Raw genomic sequence first — 17189 nt, 5'->3', positions numbered from 1 at the left:
TTGTCCCGTCAACACCTTGTCACGTCATCTTGTCCGTCAACACCTTGTCACGTCATCTTGTCCCGTCAACACCTTGTCACGTCATCTTGTCCGTCAACACCTTGTCACGTCATCTTGTCCGTCAACACCTTGTCACGTCATCTTGTCCCGTCAACACCTTGTCACGTCATCTTGTCCGTCAACACCTTGTCACGTCATCTTGTCCGTCAACACCTTGTCACGTCATCTTGTCCGTCAACACCTTGTCACGTCATCTTGTCCGTCAACACCTTGTCACGTCATCTTATCCGTCAACACCTTGTCCCGTCACCACCATGTCACGTCATCTTGTCCCGTCAACACCATGTCACGTCATCTTGTCCGTCAACACCATGTCACGTCATCTTGTCCCGTCAACACCATGTCACGTCATCTTGTCCCGTCACCACCATGTCACGTCATCTTGTCCCGTCAACACCTTGTCACGTCATCTTGTCCCGTCAACACCATGTCACGTCATCCTGTCCCGTCAACACCTTGTCCCGTCAACACCTTGTCCCGTCAACACCTTGTCACGTCAACACCTTGTCACGTCATCTTGTCCCGTCAACACCTTGTCACGTCATCTTGTCCCGTCAACACCATGTCACGTCATCTTGTCCGTCAACACCTTGTCACGTCATCTTGTCCGTCAACACCTTGTCCCGTCACCACCATGTCATGTCATCTTGTCCCGTCAACACCTTGTCACGTCGTTTTGTCCCGTCACCACCATGTCACGTCATCTTTTCCCGTCAACACCTTGTCACATCATCTTGTCCCGTCAACACCATGTCACGTCATCTTGTCCCGTCAACACCTTGTCACATCATCTTGTCCCGTCAACACCATGTCACGTCATCTTGTCCGTCAACACCTTGTCACGTCATCTTGTCCCGTCATCTTGTCCCGTCAACACCTTGTCACATCATCTTGTCCCGTCAACACCATGTCACGTCATCTTGTCCAGTCAACACCTTGTCACGTCGTCTTGTCCCGTCAACACCTTGTCACGTCATCTTGTCCCGTCAACACCATGTCACGTCATCTTGTCCGTCAACACCTTGTCCCGTCAACACCATGTCACGTCATCTTGTCCGTCAACACCTTGTCACGTCATCTTGTCCGTCAACACCTTGTCCCGTCACCACCATGTCACATCATCTTGTCCGTCAACACCTTGTCCCGTCACCACCATGTCACGTCATCTTGTCCCGTCAACACCTTGTCACGTCATCTTGTCCCGTCAACACCTTGTCACGTCATCTTGTCCCGTCAACACCTTGTCACGTCATCTTGTCCCGTCAACACCTTGTCACGTCATCTTGTCCCGTCAACACCTTGTCACGTCATCTTGTCCCGTCAACACCTTGTCACGTCATCTTGTCACGTCAACACCTTGTCACGTCATCTTGTCCAGTCAACACCTTGTCACATCATCTTGTCCCGTCAACACCTTGTCACGTCATCTTGTGCCGTCAACACCTTGTCACATCATCTTGTCCCGTCAACACCTTGTCACGTCATCCTGTCCCGTCAACACCTTGTCACATCATCTTGTCCCGTCAACACCTTGTCACGTCATCTTGTCCCGTCATCCTGTCCCGTCAACACCTTGTCCCGTCACCACCATGTCACGTCATCTTGTCCCGTCAACACCTTGTCACGTCATCTTGTCCCGTCAACACCATGTCACGTCATCTTGTCCCGTCACCACCTTGTCACATCATCTTGTCCCGTCAACACCATGTCACGTCATCTTGTCCCGTCAACACCATGTCACATCATCTTGTCCCGTCAACACCTTGTCACGTCATCTTGTCCCGTCAACACCATGTCACGTCATCTTGTCCCGTCAACACCATGTCACGTCATCTTGTCCGTCAACACCTTGTCACGTCATCTTGTCCCGTCAACACCATGTCACGTCATCTTGTCCCGTCAACACCATGTCACGTCATCTTGTCCCGTCAACACCTTGTCACATCATCTTGTCCCGTCAACACCATGTCACGTCATCTTGTCCCGTCAACACCTTGTCACGTCGTCTTGTCCCGTCAACACCTTGTCACGTCATCTTGTCCCGTCAACACCATGTCACGTCATCTTGTCCGTCAACACCTTGTCACGTCGTCTTGTCCCGTCAACACCTTGTCACGTCATCTTGTCCCGTCATCCTGTCCCGTCAACACCTTGTCCCGTCACCACCATGTCACGTCATCTTGTCCCGTCAACACCTTATCACGTCATCTTGTCCCGTCAACACCTTGTCCCGTCACCACCATGTCACATCATCTTGTCCGTCAACACCTTGTCCCGTGACCACCATGTCACGTCATCTTGTCACGTCAACACCTTGTCACGTCATCTTGTCCCGTCAACACCTTGTCACGTCATCTTGTCCCGTCAACACCTTGTCCCGTCAACACCTTGTCCCGTCAACACCTTGTCCCGTCAACACCATGTCACGTCAACACCATGTCCAGTCAACACCTTGTCACGTCAACACCTTGTCCCGTCAACACCTTGTCACGTCAACACCTTGTCACGTCACCACCATGTCCCGTCACCACCATGTCACGTCATCTTGTCCCCTCAACACCTTGTCACGTCAACACCTTGTCACGTCATCTTGTCCCGTCAACACCTTGTCACGTCATCTTGTCCCGTCAACACCTTGTCACGTCAACACCTTGTCACGTCAACACCATGTCACGTCACCATGTCACGTCAACACCTTGTCACGTCACCATGTCACGTCAACACCTTGTCACGTCAACACCATGTCACGTCAACACCTTGTCACGTCACCATGTCACGTCAACACCTTGTCACGTCACCACCATGTCATCTGCATTGCTATGCAATGCAAAGGTGACGTGATACTCAATTATATCTATGGATTATTTTACTGGCCCTGAACACCTCAGATCAATTATCTGGTGATGTGGTTTCTCAAGATGGCATTGCCCTGGCATCCAACACCACTGTAAAGAATCTCTAGTTATCTTTGACTGAGACTTGTCCTTTAACTCCAAGTTAAGCAAATCTCAAGGATTGCATTTTTTCATCTACGTAACATTTCAAAAATCAGGCACAGACTAGATTACTGCAACTCCTTATTATCAGGCTGCTCTAATAAGTCTCTTAAGTCCCTCCAGTTGATCCAAAATGCTGCAATTTGTGTACTCACAAAAACTAAGAAAAGAGATCACTTGACTCCTGTATTAGCTGCTCTGCACTGGCTCCCAGTAAAATCAAGAATCACATTTAAAATTCTTCTCCTCACCTACAAAGCCTTGATTGGTGATGCACCATCATATCTTAAGGAGCTTGTAGTACCATATTGCCCCACTAGAGAGCTGCTCACTAAATGTGGGGCTACTTGTGGTTCCTAGAGTCCTAAAAAGTAGGATGGGAGCCAGAGCCTTCAGTTATCAAGCTCCTCTTTTATGGAACCAGCTTCCACTTTCAGTCCGGGAGGCAGACACAGTCACCTCATTTAAGAACAGACTTAAGACTTTCCTCTTTAATAGTGCTTATAGTTAGGGCTGAATCAGGTTTGCCCTGGTCGAGCCCCTTGATATGCTGCTATAGGCTTATAGCCTGCTGGGGGATGTTTTAGGATACACTGAGCACCTATCTCCTCTTCTCTCTCTCCTTATGGATGAATTTACATCTCTCCTTGCACCTTATTAACTCTGCTTCCTCCCCGGAGTCACGTCACCTCGTCACCGTGTCACGTCACCTTGTCACGTCACCTTGTCACATCTCCGTGTCACGCCACCATGTCACGTCACCACCATGTCACGTCTCCATGTCACGTGTTACATTAGCATCTGAATTAATTTGTAAACCTATGGACTTAAATAGCTAATTTGTGTTTAAGCAAGATGTCTGCTCTTCAAAAACCTTTTGCACATTTAAAATATAACCCACACATCCGTGTCATAATGTTTTAAGAAATCTGTAATATGAGAATAATATCCCAATAGCTTGAGAAAAAGAACCATGTGGATGTAGACTCTGCAAGTGCACGTCAGAATGATCCAACGAATGGCTTCTCTCCAAATATAATGGAACCGAGTTTGTTCAAATAATGATAGGCACAACTCTGTCCGCCCGAAATATCCATAATCAAATATTCGGCCCTCATTTCTCATTGCCCGACCTGTTCTTACTTCACACCTCCATTCCAGAAATGGTCAGAGAATTCCGATAATTAATATTCCAAAGAAACACTTCCTCCCATTTTTTCCTCACAAGGGCCTGAACTGAGACCCCGTTTACACGATGGGAAAATGCATATATTTTCATGCGTATTGGCCTTTCATTTACACAAAAACTGAGGTTTTATCACGGAAAAACGATCATTTCTAAAAACTCCGGCCAAAGTGGACATTTCTGAAAACTCTGTTTTTGTGTTTGCGTGTGAACTAGGTCAAACGGAGGTTTAGGTTGTCAAACGTCACAGTATGCGTCATGTGAGCGTCCTATGTTTACAGTTAGTTTACTTAGGCTACTGATCATGGATGGTGTCAAGGTAGTGCTCATTTGTGCGTTAGCAAACCCTTTTGGCCTGTTTGTATTTACAAACACAACTGTTTTTTTACATCGAGGAGCAGAGGCGAAGAACTGCAGTCAGCAGTCCTTCAGCTTTCTATACTCCCAAGACGTAGGTACATTGCCTGCCAACGAAAAGGAAGTTGATCGTGTTTTTCGTAGTGGTTGTTGGTTTTGAGAATTCTGATTGGTTTGCATGTCTTTATCCTGCCGACTACAGGTTTGGCATAGTTATGATGGCGCCCGGGGGCGTATTTATGCGGGTTGATATAAACAGAAACTTTTTTGAAAACGACCTTGTGTGTACAACGTTATTTTTGAAAACAGAGGGGCAGAAATATTCGTTTCTGTACCCGGCTATGTGTAAATGTGGCCTGAATGGCCTCACAAACAAATGGAACGGATGACGAATCAGTTACGTCCTTCAAAACAAGTTAAACAAGAAATGTATCAGCTCCTTAAAATAGTGGAGGAGTAGATAAGGAGCTAATTAACTTGGCAGCATATGGTTTGATGATTTATGTCCAATTAGTAACAGAAGTCCATCTCTGTGCAGTCATTTCTCATTCCCTGACTTGGTACCTGCTGTCCGGTAATATGTTTGAGTCAGAGAAGTCTGTTACTCATTTTCTCCCATTGTCCTATTCCCTGTGGCGTGGCTGTTTCGTAGCCTCATTCTTTTTATGTTAATTTACACTTACTCACTTTAATTATGGCTTGATTTGTTTTACCCTGTGGCTCAGCACGCCTGTTCTTTTTAGCAGCAATGTAACCTTTGTGGTGGAGTGGCCACTGTGGCAGCAGCTCTTTGAAACAAGACGAGTTCTTAAAATTCGAGAAACTAAAATGAACGCTTTGTTAGTTCTTTGCCTCCGCCGACCAGTGGAGTTGCAGTTTACATCCATTATCTGTCCAAAATGTCTTCACTCCATCGATTTAATTCATAAGACATTTGTGTGAAATTGTCATAATTAGTTAATTCATTCTTCAGTTATATACAAAAAGGAGTTTTGTGAGTTCACAACAACGACTTTCAAATTCAAATCCGTTCATCCGTGAGCCCAGGTGGATGTTTGTGCCAAATTTGAAGAGATTTCCTCAAGGTTTTTTTGATGTATATCGCTTTCACAAAATGTAAGGAGGGATCGACGAACCAAAAACATGATGGCTCCAGCCTTTTGGTGTCACCACTGCGACGGCATAACAAACAGAAACAGTTTATCAAGCTGAGAAACGTCACACACTCCGATGCGTGTTATTTGTTGCAAGATTTTGCAACGCGAATTCAAACCAAACAGCTAACATAACAGGTGCAGTCGTTTCGTCCCAATCGGGGCTCATGGAGGATCGACATTAGCAACAAGCTATACTTTAGCTGCACAATCACTGCCGTCTAATCTCTGCTACGTCCTTTGTTCTGGGGCCGTGGTTCTGGGGCCGTGTCCGATTCCAAGCACTTCTTGAATCACCTGCCGCGATCCACCTTCAAGTTCCACATTTCTGTAATATGTCTATATATTATACTTTGTTACTCGTGGAGCGCTTTGTCTCCCAGCGCTCATCCGATGTCATTATGCATGAGGAAGTTTGCATGTACGGTAGCTCTGAGTGGTCAACCCACTGCTCCACACATTCCCACCTCAGCCGTCAACCTGATTTTGTTCTTCCGGCTTTTTGCACCGCGCCCCGAACCGGGAATCAGCGGAGGAGGCATCGCTGCCGTTTCTGCTGTCTTACGCAGAATGCAAAAATTAAGTGTGAATTATTGCTGAAGCAACATAAATAGCGTGTTTTCGTTGTGATCCTTCCAACCAGGAGCTGAATTTACATCACAGCCTGAAGTGAACGAGCCGCCGTGGTTTCTGACGATAGCGTCTTCTCGCATCAGCTTAGTAGCACCTAGCATCATAAAGGTGCTTTCATTTGGTCTTTTTTGCTCTTCTTTTTTTTCCGGATGCCCACTACAGTTTTGACTGTACTATCACGGGTGTCTGCACACAGAAATAAATAAAGAGACCAAGGCAGTGATGCCTTTATTCTATTTATTTCCGCGGACACATGGGTCCACTGTCTGACGGACGGGTTGACCTGACTATTGGTCGCAATTGCCGGAGGATCAGTCATCCCAAGTGCATCAGGTTCGTTGCTGTTTCCATGCAGAAAGGCAGATTCGGGACAATAGGCTGGAAGAACTGACCCAAATCTGTCTTTACATAAGGCCCCCCTCTGCATGATGGAGATGTGGCTCAGGAAGCAAATAATTAGATTATTCAAATATAATAACGCAGTTGGTCACATTGAGTGCTGGTGTATATCGCTGAGCTGTGGGTGGATTAAAGGCAGAGGGAGCAGAGCAGGGGGATGCGAGGAGAGGGGGGTGGGGGGAGGAAGACGTTTCACTACAATATTTCCCCTAATTGATGTGGATGGAAGGCCGTTTAATTTATCTAGGATGCCGTGCAGGGTTGCAAGCCTTTCTGCATGTTGCGAATTGGGTCAGCAAAGCACAGCCAAATAAGAGGAAAGTGGTGGAGACGATGAATGCATGCACGAGCAGAAGATACAGGTGTGCACCTGTCGTGTCATTGAGGGAAACATCTGCCAAACTATAATCCTGCCAGTGTGAAAACTCCAAAACACACACACACACACACACACACACGAAGAGGAAAAGGGGCTGTGGGGCTTTCCTGGCACCGTTACGCACACGTCACACCTGCGTGTGCAATAAGCAGCAATGATCGGATCCATCCGCAGGTTATTAAACACACATAAAAACACTCGGAGGTACTTACGTGCCATATTGCGAAGAAGATCAGGGACACGCAGAGGACCAGAGAGAGCATGTAGCAGAAGGCAGCAAAAGTGAACATAATTGAAGGGGGGTAGTGTCCAAAGGAAGCACGATCCCGCTGACAAACATCTACAACTATGACAAGAACAAAAAGAGAGGAGAGCAACAAAAAGGAGGAGGAAGGGAGAGAGGGAGAGACGAGAAGAAAGTTCTCACGGTGCCATGACTTCGACCCCCTTTTGCAACGTTTGCAACAAATTGTTGCAGGAAAAAAGAAAGAAAAGAAAAACCCTCCTCTCCAGATGGATCGCGTCCACGCCAGCAGCAGCGGCGGCGGCGCTGGTTCCGATGTGACTCCGGAGTCCGAGCTGGTCTCAAATCAGTGCGTAATCATTCAGAAACCACAACAAGGCTCGCGCTGTTCTCCGAGATGGAGGTTCTTTATGTGAGGAGGCGTGCAGGTAATCCATTCAGCAGCAGCAGCAGCAGCAGCAGCTCGGCAGGAGGAGGAGGGCTGCATGTGTCTGCGCGGCGGTGATGAGGAGAGCTCCCCCCGAGTTCTCTCTCCCTATCAGCGAGCACCGGGAGCGCGTGAACAGGTGGATTTAAAAGAGCAGCAGCAACCCCGGTGCGCTCGTGCGCGTGGAGCTGATGCGTGCTGTATTTTTATTTTTATGTTTTTGGTGGAGTGATTGATGCAATCTGTTAGGAAGTCAACCCTCTCTTTCTATTTATTCATGTGACATCAATACCAGTGATTTTGCAACGTACATAAATGATTAGATTGGCCAATTGATGCATTATTATTACCCTTCACATGCCTCAAAAGGACACTCCCATGAGACAGACCGTTATCATTTGAGGGGGAACTAAGTCAAATAAAATACAGATGCATTGATGAATTCAATGAATCTTTGCTTTATGAAGGCATGCAGTATGTTTAAACCGTGATGCTGGCGCCACCGTCTGACGCTTTTCTACATTGCAAGTGCCACAGAAGACACCCGAGGAACTTAGTAAATAAATACCCCCCTTTGAGTTCATCATATCCTTGTTGTAGTATTGTATGTGGGACAGTGAGTTGTCTAAGTAAAACACTTGATACCAGATTGACTCTTCATCTTTATTGTTCTCTTACCTACGAGTCTGTGCGCACCTTGGTGACGTCATCACAACCACACTATTACAAACAGGAAGTAGTCAATATACTACATCCCCCTTCTTTTGGAAAAAACTAACAAACATGGATATAGCTGCCAAATGGAATAGTAACGATTATAAATATAAACATTTCAGAAAAACTGTATAGGGCAGTTATGTATGCCAAATCTGCATGAACACTATTATACTGAAGGAAAAATGAAAAACATTACCAGTTGACAGTTTGTTGCTACACAGCATTTCAACTATTTCAAACGTAACATTTTTTATGAACATATTCTTCTGTTGAGTCACAACTCCAATATGTCTCTAGGCTTCACTATGCGGCCTGATCTGGTGGTAGCATAGTCTGGTGGTTTTTTAGAACCTGTATGACCTACAGGGTCCTGCTGAACTGTTTGAGACTCAGCGTCCTCAGGCTCCATCTGGTGGTTGTTTGGTGGAGGAACCTGGTCTGCGCCACTTTCACACATCTGCAAGAGGTGACGCCAGTTACGCCTGAGCATGTGACCTCCATCAGTGTGAATGCTGTAGGACCTCTGGGTACCTGCTGGCTCAACGACTGTTGCAGGTTTCCATGTTCCTGTGGGAAGCTGGAAATGGACCATAGCTCCTTCTGGTAGTGTCCTAGCGTTCCTGTCGTAGTATTGTTTTTGTCTCTGTTGGCACGTTTGCCTTCTGCTACGAACTGCACTTGGACAGACCAGTTCAGGTTGCAGCTGTTTCTCCGTGCTTGGTAGAATTGAGCGCAAACGGCTGCTCATTAGCAGCTGCGCTGGCGACTTCAGTCCATCAACTGGTGTGTTTCTGTATTCCAGTAAACTGAGATACGGGTCTAGCCGCTGTGCATGTGCTTTGTCCATGAGTGCTTTGGCAGTCTGAACAGTCTGTACCCGTTACTCTGTGGGTACAGGAGACTGCTCGTGGTGTGCTCAAAGTCCCATGCGTGAGCAAAACCTCTGAACTCTTGTGAACTGTAACACGGTCCATTGTCACTGATTACTGTCTGGGGTATTCCAAATCTGGCGAACATGGATTTCAGCTTTTGGATGACAGTTGTGGACGTGAGGCTGGTGATTTTTTCTACCTCAAAATACCTGCTATAATAGTCTACGACAACTATATAGTCAGTACTGTGCCAGGTGAACAAATCTGTGGCTACTGTTTGCCAAGGTCGTTCCGGGATAGGATGTGAGAGCATCGGTTCCTTTGCATTGGAGCTGCGTCGCTCAAGGCAGATGCTGCATGATCCTACTAGTGCCTCGATCTGTTTGCACATTCCGGGCCAGAGCAGTACGTCTCTTGCTCGCTGCTTACACTTTTCCATCCATAAGTGTCCTGTGTTACCTAGGTAGGAGGGGGCCTGATGGAGTGTGGTGGTGGAGCAGGTCTATGAGGTAGGAGGGGGCCTGATGGAGTGTGGTGGTGGAGCAGGTCTGTGAGGTAGGAGGGGGCCTGATGGAGTGTGGTGGTGGAGCAGGTCTATGAGGTAGGAGGGGGCCTGATGGAGTGTGGTGGTGGAGCAGGTCTGTGAGGTAGTAGGGGGCCTGATGGAGTGTGGTGGTGGAGCAGGTCTGTGAGGTAGGAGGGGGCCTGATGGAGTGTGGTGGTGGAGCAGGTCTGAGGTAGGAGGGGGCCTGATGGAGTGTGGTGGTGGAGCAGGTCTGTGAGGTAGTAGGGGGCCTGATGGAGTGTGGTGGTGGAGCAGGTCTGTGAGGTAGGAGGGGGCCTGATGGAGTGTGGTGGTGGAGCAGGTCTGAGGTAGGAGGGGGCCTGATGGAGTGTGGTGGTGGTGGAGGTCTGTGAGGTAGGAGGGGGCCTGATGGAGTGTGGTGGTGGAGCAGGTCTGTGAGGTAGGAGGGGGCCTAATGGAGTGTGGTGGAGGAGCAAGTCTGAGAGGTAGGAGGGGGCCTGAAGGAGTGTGGTGGTGGAGCAGGTCTGTGAGGTAGAAGGGGGCCTGATGGAGTGTGGTGGTGGAGCAGGTCTGAGGTAGGAGGGGGCCTGATGGAGTGTGGTGGTGGAGCAGGTCTGAGGTAGGAGGGGGCCTGAAGGAGTGTGGTGGTGGAGCAGGTCTGTGAGGTAGGAGGGGGCCTGAAGGAGTGTGGTGGTGGAGCAGGTCTGTGAGGTAGGAGGGGGCCTGAAGGAGTGTGGTGGTGGAGCAGGTCTATGAGGTAGGAGGGGGCCTGATGGAGTGTGGTGGTGGAGCAGGTCTGAGGTAGGAGGGGGCCTGATGGAGTGTGGTGGTGGAGCAGGTCTGAGGTAGGAGGGGGCCTGATGGAGTGTGGTGGTGGAGCAGGTCTGAGGTAGGAGGGGGCCTGATGGAGTGTGGTGGTGGAGCAGGTCTGTGAGGTAGGAGGGGGCCTGATGGAGTGTGGTGGTGGAGCAGGTCTGTGAGGTAGTAGGGGGCCTGATGGAGTGTGGTGGTGGAGCAGGTCTGAGAGGTAGGAGGGGGCCTGGTGGAGTGTGGTGGTGGAGCAGGTCTGAGGTAGGAGGGGGCCTGATGGAGTGTGGTGGTGGAGCAGGTCTGAGGTAGGAGGGGGCCTGATGGAGTGTGGTGGTGGAGCAGGTCTGAGGTAGGAGGGGGCCTGATGGAGTGTGGTGGTGGAGCAGGTCGGTGAGGTAGGAGGGGGCCTGATGGAGTGTGGTGGTGGTGCAGGTCTGAGGTAGGAGGGGGCCTGATGGAGTGTGGTGGTGGAGCAGGTCGGTGAGGTAGGAGGGGGCCTGATGGAGTGTGGTGGTGGAGCAGGTCTGAGGTAGGAGGGGGCCTGATGGAGTGTGGTGGTGGAGCAGGTCTGAGGTAGGAGGGGGCCTGATTCTGGAGGGCTTTGAGAGTGAGGAGAAGGACTTTGTAGTGGATCCGTTGTGGGACGGGGAGCCAGTGAAGGTTCTGGAGAACAGGGGTCTGGGAGTGGGTGAGCAGGCGAGAAGCAGAGTTCTGGATGTATTGGAGTTTGTTTAGGATTTTGGAAGATGTGCCATAAAGAATATTATTGCAATAGTCAATTCTGGAGGTGATGAAGGCGTGGATTAAAGTTTCAGCAGCAGATGAGGATGTGATGGGCGGAGACGGGCTGAGATGTTTTTTAGGTGGAAGAAGGAGGTTCTGGTGATTTGTTTGACGTGATGTTCAAATGAGAGGTTGCTGTCAAACATGACTCCGAGGTTGTGGATGTGAGGGGAGGGAGACAGAGAGGAGGGGTCAATGGTGAGGCAGAAGTTGTGACTGGTTTAGCTGAGAGATTTGGGACCGATGATGATCATATCAGATTTATCACAGTTTAGTTTGAGAAAATTGGTTTGCATCCATCGTGCAATAACATGTAAAACGGCGTTTTGGTTGCACTGATCAGGGTCTGTTTCTGATGAGTTGCATCAACAATTTAGTGAGAAACTGACGACATTTTGCTCGCCCCTTTTTTTTGCTTTCCACAAATCCTTTTTCTTGATTTCTAATCCATTATTTTGAAACTGGCTTTGTGGTCACACTGAGCAAATGCAATTGTGCAAAGGTTATTTTGTTCTTCTTTAATGCATTTGTTGGAGTATTACTCAAGGAATGACAGATACTTCTTCAGGGCTGCACGGTGGTGTAGTGGCTAGATCTGTTGCCTCACAGCAAGAGGGGCCCGGGTTCGGAGCCCGGTCTGGGTGGTCTTTGAAGTCTGCATGTTCTCCCCGTGGTTCCCTCCGCGTTCTCCGGCTTCCTCCCACAGTCCAAAGACATGCAGCTCAGGTTAATTGGACTCTAAATTGTCCGTAAGTGTGAATATGTGCGTGAGTGGTTGTCTGTTTTCATATGTGCCCTGTGATGGACTGGCAACCTCTCCAGGGTGAAAACCGCCTTCGCCCAATGTCAGCTGGGATCGGCTCCAGCGACCCGCGTGCCGAAAAAGGATAAGCAGTTTGGATAATGGAATGGAATATACTTCTTTTTAAATAAAAACACACACGTAGCTTCTGCGGTATTCCCACAGGTGTACTGGCACCCCCATTTTAGACTAGCTGTTCCATTGAAGCGGTCTGCCCCTCACAATTCCATCAGTACTGAAAGTTTGCTCAGCTCAAGAGGGAGGATGGAGGAACGCTCATTCTAAAATAACTTGTCAGAGTTGTGCCCGCAAAGGTGCTTGTGAGCAGTGGAGCGTGAGCATCAGCGGCCTCGGGGACTCATGTTTAGCACTGACAAGCTTTGTGTGTCACAGTTTGCCTTCTTACAGCTCTTTTGTGAAAGCAGCCGTACCAGAAATCGGCAAAGGCAATGATTTTTTATTTTGAATCAAGCGTTTTCTGCACCGTTTTACAGATGGTTATTCATCCGAGGGAGAGCTTTACTGACTGTTGGTCCGCAGCAGCATCTGTCTGACATGCACTTACAGAAGGTACACCTGGAAGCTCTTTGGTTACAGTGTGGGTCAATACTCAACAACATGGTGGCAACTGGTTGCACAAGTGTGGAGTATATCAGCCTGTAAAGGGATCTGAACCTCTCCTGGGTCCAATCGGAGTGGTGGTAGGTGTTACACTGTTTGGGCATACACAGATTGTTTTACTTATATTATTTATATTCTAAATATAGAAATGAAACCAATTTAGTTCATTTTAGTGCATCAGCAACCACAATGGTTCATCAAATACATTTTTCTTTTTAATCTACTGAGGAAAAACAACCCAGTGAAACGATGGATGCATCAATTTACGAACTGGAAGCATCTTTTTTGTCATATCTTTCATTGTGTCATGAGTAAAGAGAGAAAAAACGGAAAGCAAAAGTGCGTATATTTCAGATTTGAGCCCAATGCTAATAATCTGCTTGATGTAAACGTTAACGCTGCTGTCGTCACGAGTTTATCAGCCGGTGGGAGGTTTTCATCGCTCATGGCCTCCTTTCTCCAGAGGGAAGTTAAGAAACCAGAAACAGGAAGATTGTACACACAATGTGAAGTAAACACGTCATGAACGTTTTAGAAGGTGAAAGAACAATTAGTACTTCATATGGAGGGCCCAAAGTGCCTCTCAGTGCCCCTTTGAACCCCAGTAGGAGTAAAACACACACACACACACACACACACACACACACACACACACACATACCATGATATTGTGTAACTGTTGCAAGATGAATTGAAGACACTTGTCCAGAAGATGGTGCAATCTTCCTTTTTTCATTTAATTTGTTTGGCATTGAAGTGAAGAATAGCTGAAGTGAGATTGTGATGACGAGGGTTCAGTGAAAGTTTCAAGGTCAAACTACTTGGACTGAACGAAGCCTTTGTTTTTCAGCACAATGTTGCGTATCGAGGCAGATACCTTCATTCACAAACACAAAAACACAAGGTCCACCAGGACATTTCATGTCCAGGGCCCTATTTCTCATATGTGGCTCAACTAAGTCGATCAAATGTCCTATTAGCCAGTTTAAATTAACACGATGATTGAAATCAGGTTTCTCAAAGGCTGATCCGCGCTCAAACCATCTCCTTAAGTTGAACCAGACTTCAGTACTCAGGTTAGTTGAACCAGACTTCAGTACTCAGGATAGTTGAACCAGACTTCAGTAATCAGGATAGTTGAACCAGACTTCAGTAATCAGGATAGTTGAACCAGACTTCAGTAATCAGGATAGTTGCGCGTGCCCGTCCTACTTCAAAAGGTTGAAGCGTTGAACACTGAAACTTGATTTTCTAACAGGACAAAGTCAAATAAACTCAAAGGAAGAGTCTCTTTTTTCTCCGCTGAGGAGCAGGAGATGATCATGAACGTATTTGAGGAATTCCAGACCATAATCATGGAACATCTAACACCGCCACCGCTGTGAGGGCTAGACAAGAAGCATGGCAACATATCAGACAAGTTAAATGAGTAATGCTGCGTTCACATGAATATTCACAACGCTTTACTCACGTCATTTTACTCGCCCGACTTTGTTGTTTAATCATTCAATTCATTCGGGCTGGATAGGGGGCGTGGCTTATCTCCATGGAAACAGTTATAACTCCGCCATCCACCACGGAATAAATAACCACTATTTCTTATTTATACTAGTTGTGGAAATCCCACAAACATCGGAACATCAAACGCCCTCGTGTTTGGGTTCATAACATTAATATCATGTAGCGCCCCACCACTCTCTAGGTCTAATGGTGGGGTGGTTGGGTTCTTTTCTGTAAGGTAGCTACCCGAAGGTTTACCTGTCCTGGACATAATTGATTGATTAAATGATTGACCACAATGGAGTGATTAACTGACCATATTAGACGTTAAGAAACTGACCACAGACAACAGCTGTTGTATAAAAACAATCGGATTACTGATTAAATCATATCTACCCTTTCGGGGAACACTTATACAACCAAGGCAAAACAAACAGAGAAACTAAGAAACCAGACTTCTCAAAACAAGTCCTTAACATCACGTTAACAGTAACCCACACTAATTGTAAATGTCCTAATTGGGCCCACACACTCACATCCACTCACGCACTCCCATACACGTTGCAGGCCTGTGCAGCTCCGGTAGTTCCGGTGTTGCCCTCCGAATCACTCCGCCTGACGTCCTCCGTCTTGCAGCAGCGTCCACAGTCTGCAATGGCTCAGCAACTCGTCATTCACACCTGTTCTCTTCCCTCCTTTCTCTCCTAAACCCCGCCCCTACCTTGTCTGCTCACCAATCATCGCCGGTGAGACAAATAACACCTGTCCTACCCAATCACCTGATTGACTGACCCCCCTGTATAAATTCTCTCATTTACAAAGTCCTGTAATAACTTTCCTATCACTTACATTGTACAACCGGCTACACCCATATATATATATATATATATATATATATATATATATATATATATATATATATATATATATATATATTTATACATAACATCAAAGCTTGGTGACTACGTCTAGATAAGTGGATGAAAATCCTCTTTTTTTCTCATCCATTCGTCTGTGCTTTGACTTTCATGAATCTACAGGTGTGAACGCAGCATCAGTGTTGGGAAAATGTATCGGCTCATTTTAAGAGCCTCATTCTTTAAATGTGCCTGCTGGCAGTCGACTTAATGGCATGCAAGTAGATCATATATATGTGTATATTAATGTGTGTGGAGATGATCATATAGAACTTTTATTGCATTTACACAGACATGGCCAGGGAACGTAATGAACACATCCATGAGTACAACAATGTACCACAATGTACAACAATGTACCTCAATGTACAACAATGTACCACACTGTACCACAAGGCTCTGCATACAGTATGTGAGACCGGCCACTTTCTTCAGGGGGCGTGGCCAGATTATCCAGCTAGACTGAATGAGCCTGCGCTGGAGCAGGCTCAAATTTTTGGATGTGTTGCTATGGTGATTTTGACAAACTTGCTTCGAGGAACCGAAAACCCTGACTTGTGTAATCCCATCCAGAAAATTATCCCGCTATATATGTACAAGAATAGACATTCAATTAGAATAAAGTTGTAATATTTGAAAGAACAAAGACTATAATAAATTAATGATGTAAAAAATAATAAAACTCCACCTAGCCTATAGTCTGCTTTTTGAGCATATAGAGAGAGAGGGAGAGTTCTGGTGTCATAATTATTCAGAGCCTTCCCTTTTAATTAAACGATGAGCTCAATACTTATTTAAGTCAGCAACGACTTTATTAATATGTGGTCACAGCAATAGTTCCAGCAGAGGGCTACGCTGGTTGTTCCTGTGATCAATGTTGTGATAATGACTTCAATCAATAAGCCCCTGAGCTCTTAACCAGCCAAATGAAACATAATTACCGATATAATTAGTATCTTCCAGAGAAAAGGCACAACTTGAATGGTCTCCGCCTCTTCAACACATCCTTTCTCTACTTTGCATTAAAAATGATGGAACTTTTATTCAGCTAACAACGAGCAAATCTTAGATTATTATTTTTTGGGGGATTGAGCCAAACTGCGGTCAAGTCGAACATTTTTCAGCTCTCTCCCAAGAATTAACAGGAAGTCAAAGAAACAGTTACTTCCTGTTTGAGTTAATCTGTAGGCAATTTGTAGTTTTTAGACCTCATGTTTTTGTAAATATATATATTTGTGTGGAAATGTGTGTGTGTCTTTGCTGCGTGCCTTACTGCCCATGTGCAATGCCGTACTGAGTTTGAGATGGAACATGGTGCCAAAGGAGATCGGTGCGACTACCCCAACTAAGATGGACATTTAATATTAACAATGTAACCAATACGTTATATTTAAGATCAAATGCACCCTCTAGTCTGGAAAACGGTTTCAAGAGAGAGAGAAGCAGTCACCTCAAAGAAAGAACACACATTTCAGATTCTACCTCAAAGTAGAAACATTTTATTGAGCTCAAAATGAGGCCCATCAGACTCAGCCAGGTCCATTCCTGGCTGAGTCTGATGGGCCTCCTGCCTGGTGAACCGGCCTCCCGCGTTGGCCCTGCTGATGCCCCGCCCCCCCTCCTCTCTACCTCCTTCTGTTTCATGGATTGGAGTTCCATTCATACATTGTCATATTCATGTAATGTGTTTATGTAACTTTGTAACTCTGTTCATCTGGTCACATGACATCTATTCATCTGTCCATCCGGGGAGAGGGATCCTCCTCTGCTGCTCTCCTGAAGGTTTCTTTACTTTTTTCCCTGTCA

At 46.7% G+C, this 17189-nt stretch overlaps 1 protein-coding gene across 1 annotated transcript in view; it reads right to left on the bottom strand.

The window, feature by feature from the left end:
• Positions 1–7454, bottom strand: part of cnih3 (cornichon family AMPA receptor auxiliary protein 3) — a 79185-nt gene extending 71731 nt beyond the window's left edge. Inside the window, exon 1 of the mRNA XM_034527672.1 lies at positions 7377–7454. Coding sequence (XP_034383563.1) covers positions 7377–7454 — 78 coding nt within the window. The remainder of the gene's footprint in view (positions 1–7376) is intronic.
• Between the last annotated feature and the right edge of the window lie 9735 nt (positions 7455–17189).

The sequence above is a fragment of the Cyclopterus lumpus genome, chromosome 24, assembly GCF_009769545.1.
Source record: "Cyclopterus lumpus isolate fCycLum1 chromosome 24, fCycLum1.pri, whole genome shotgun sequence".
Classification (NCBI taxonomy): Eukaryota; Metazoa; Chordata; class Actinopteri; order Perciformes; family Cyclopteridae; genus Cyclopterus; species Cyclopterus lumpus.
This window is presented reverse-complemented; position numbering and strand designations above follow the sequence as displayed.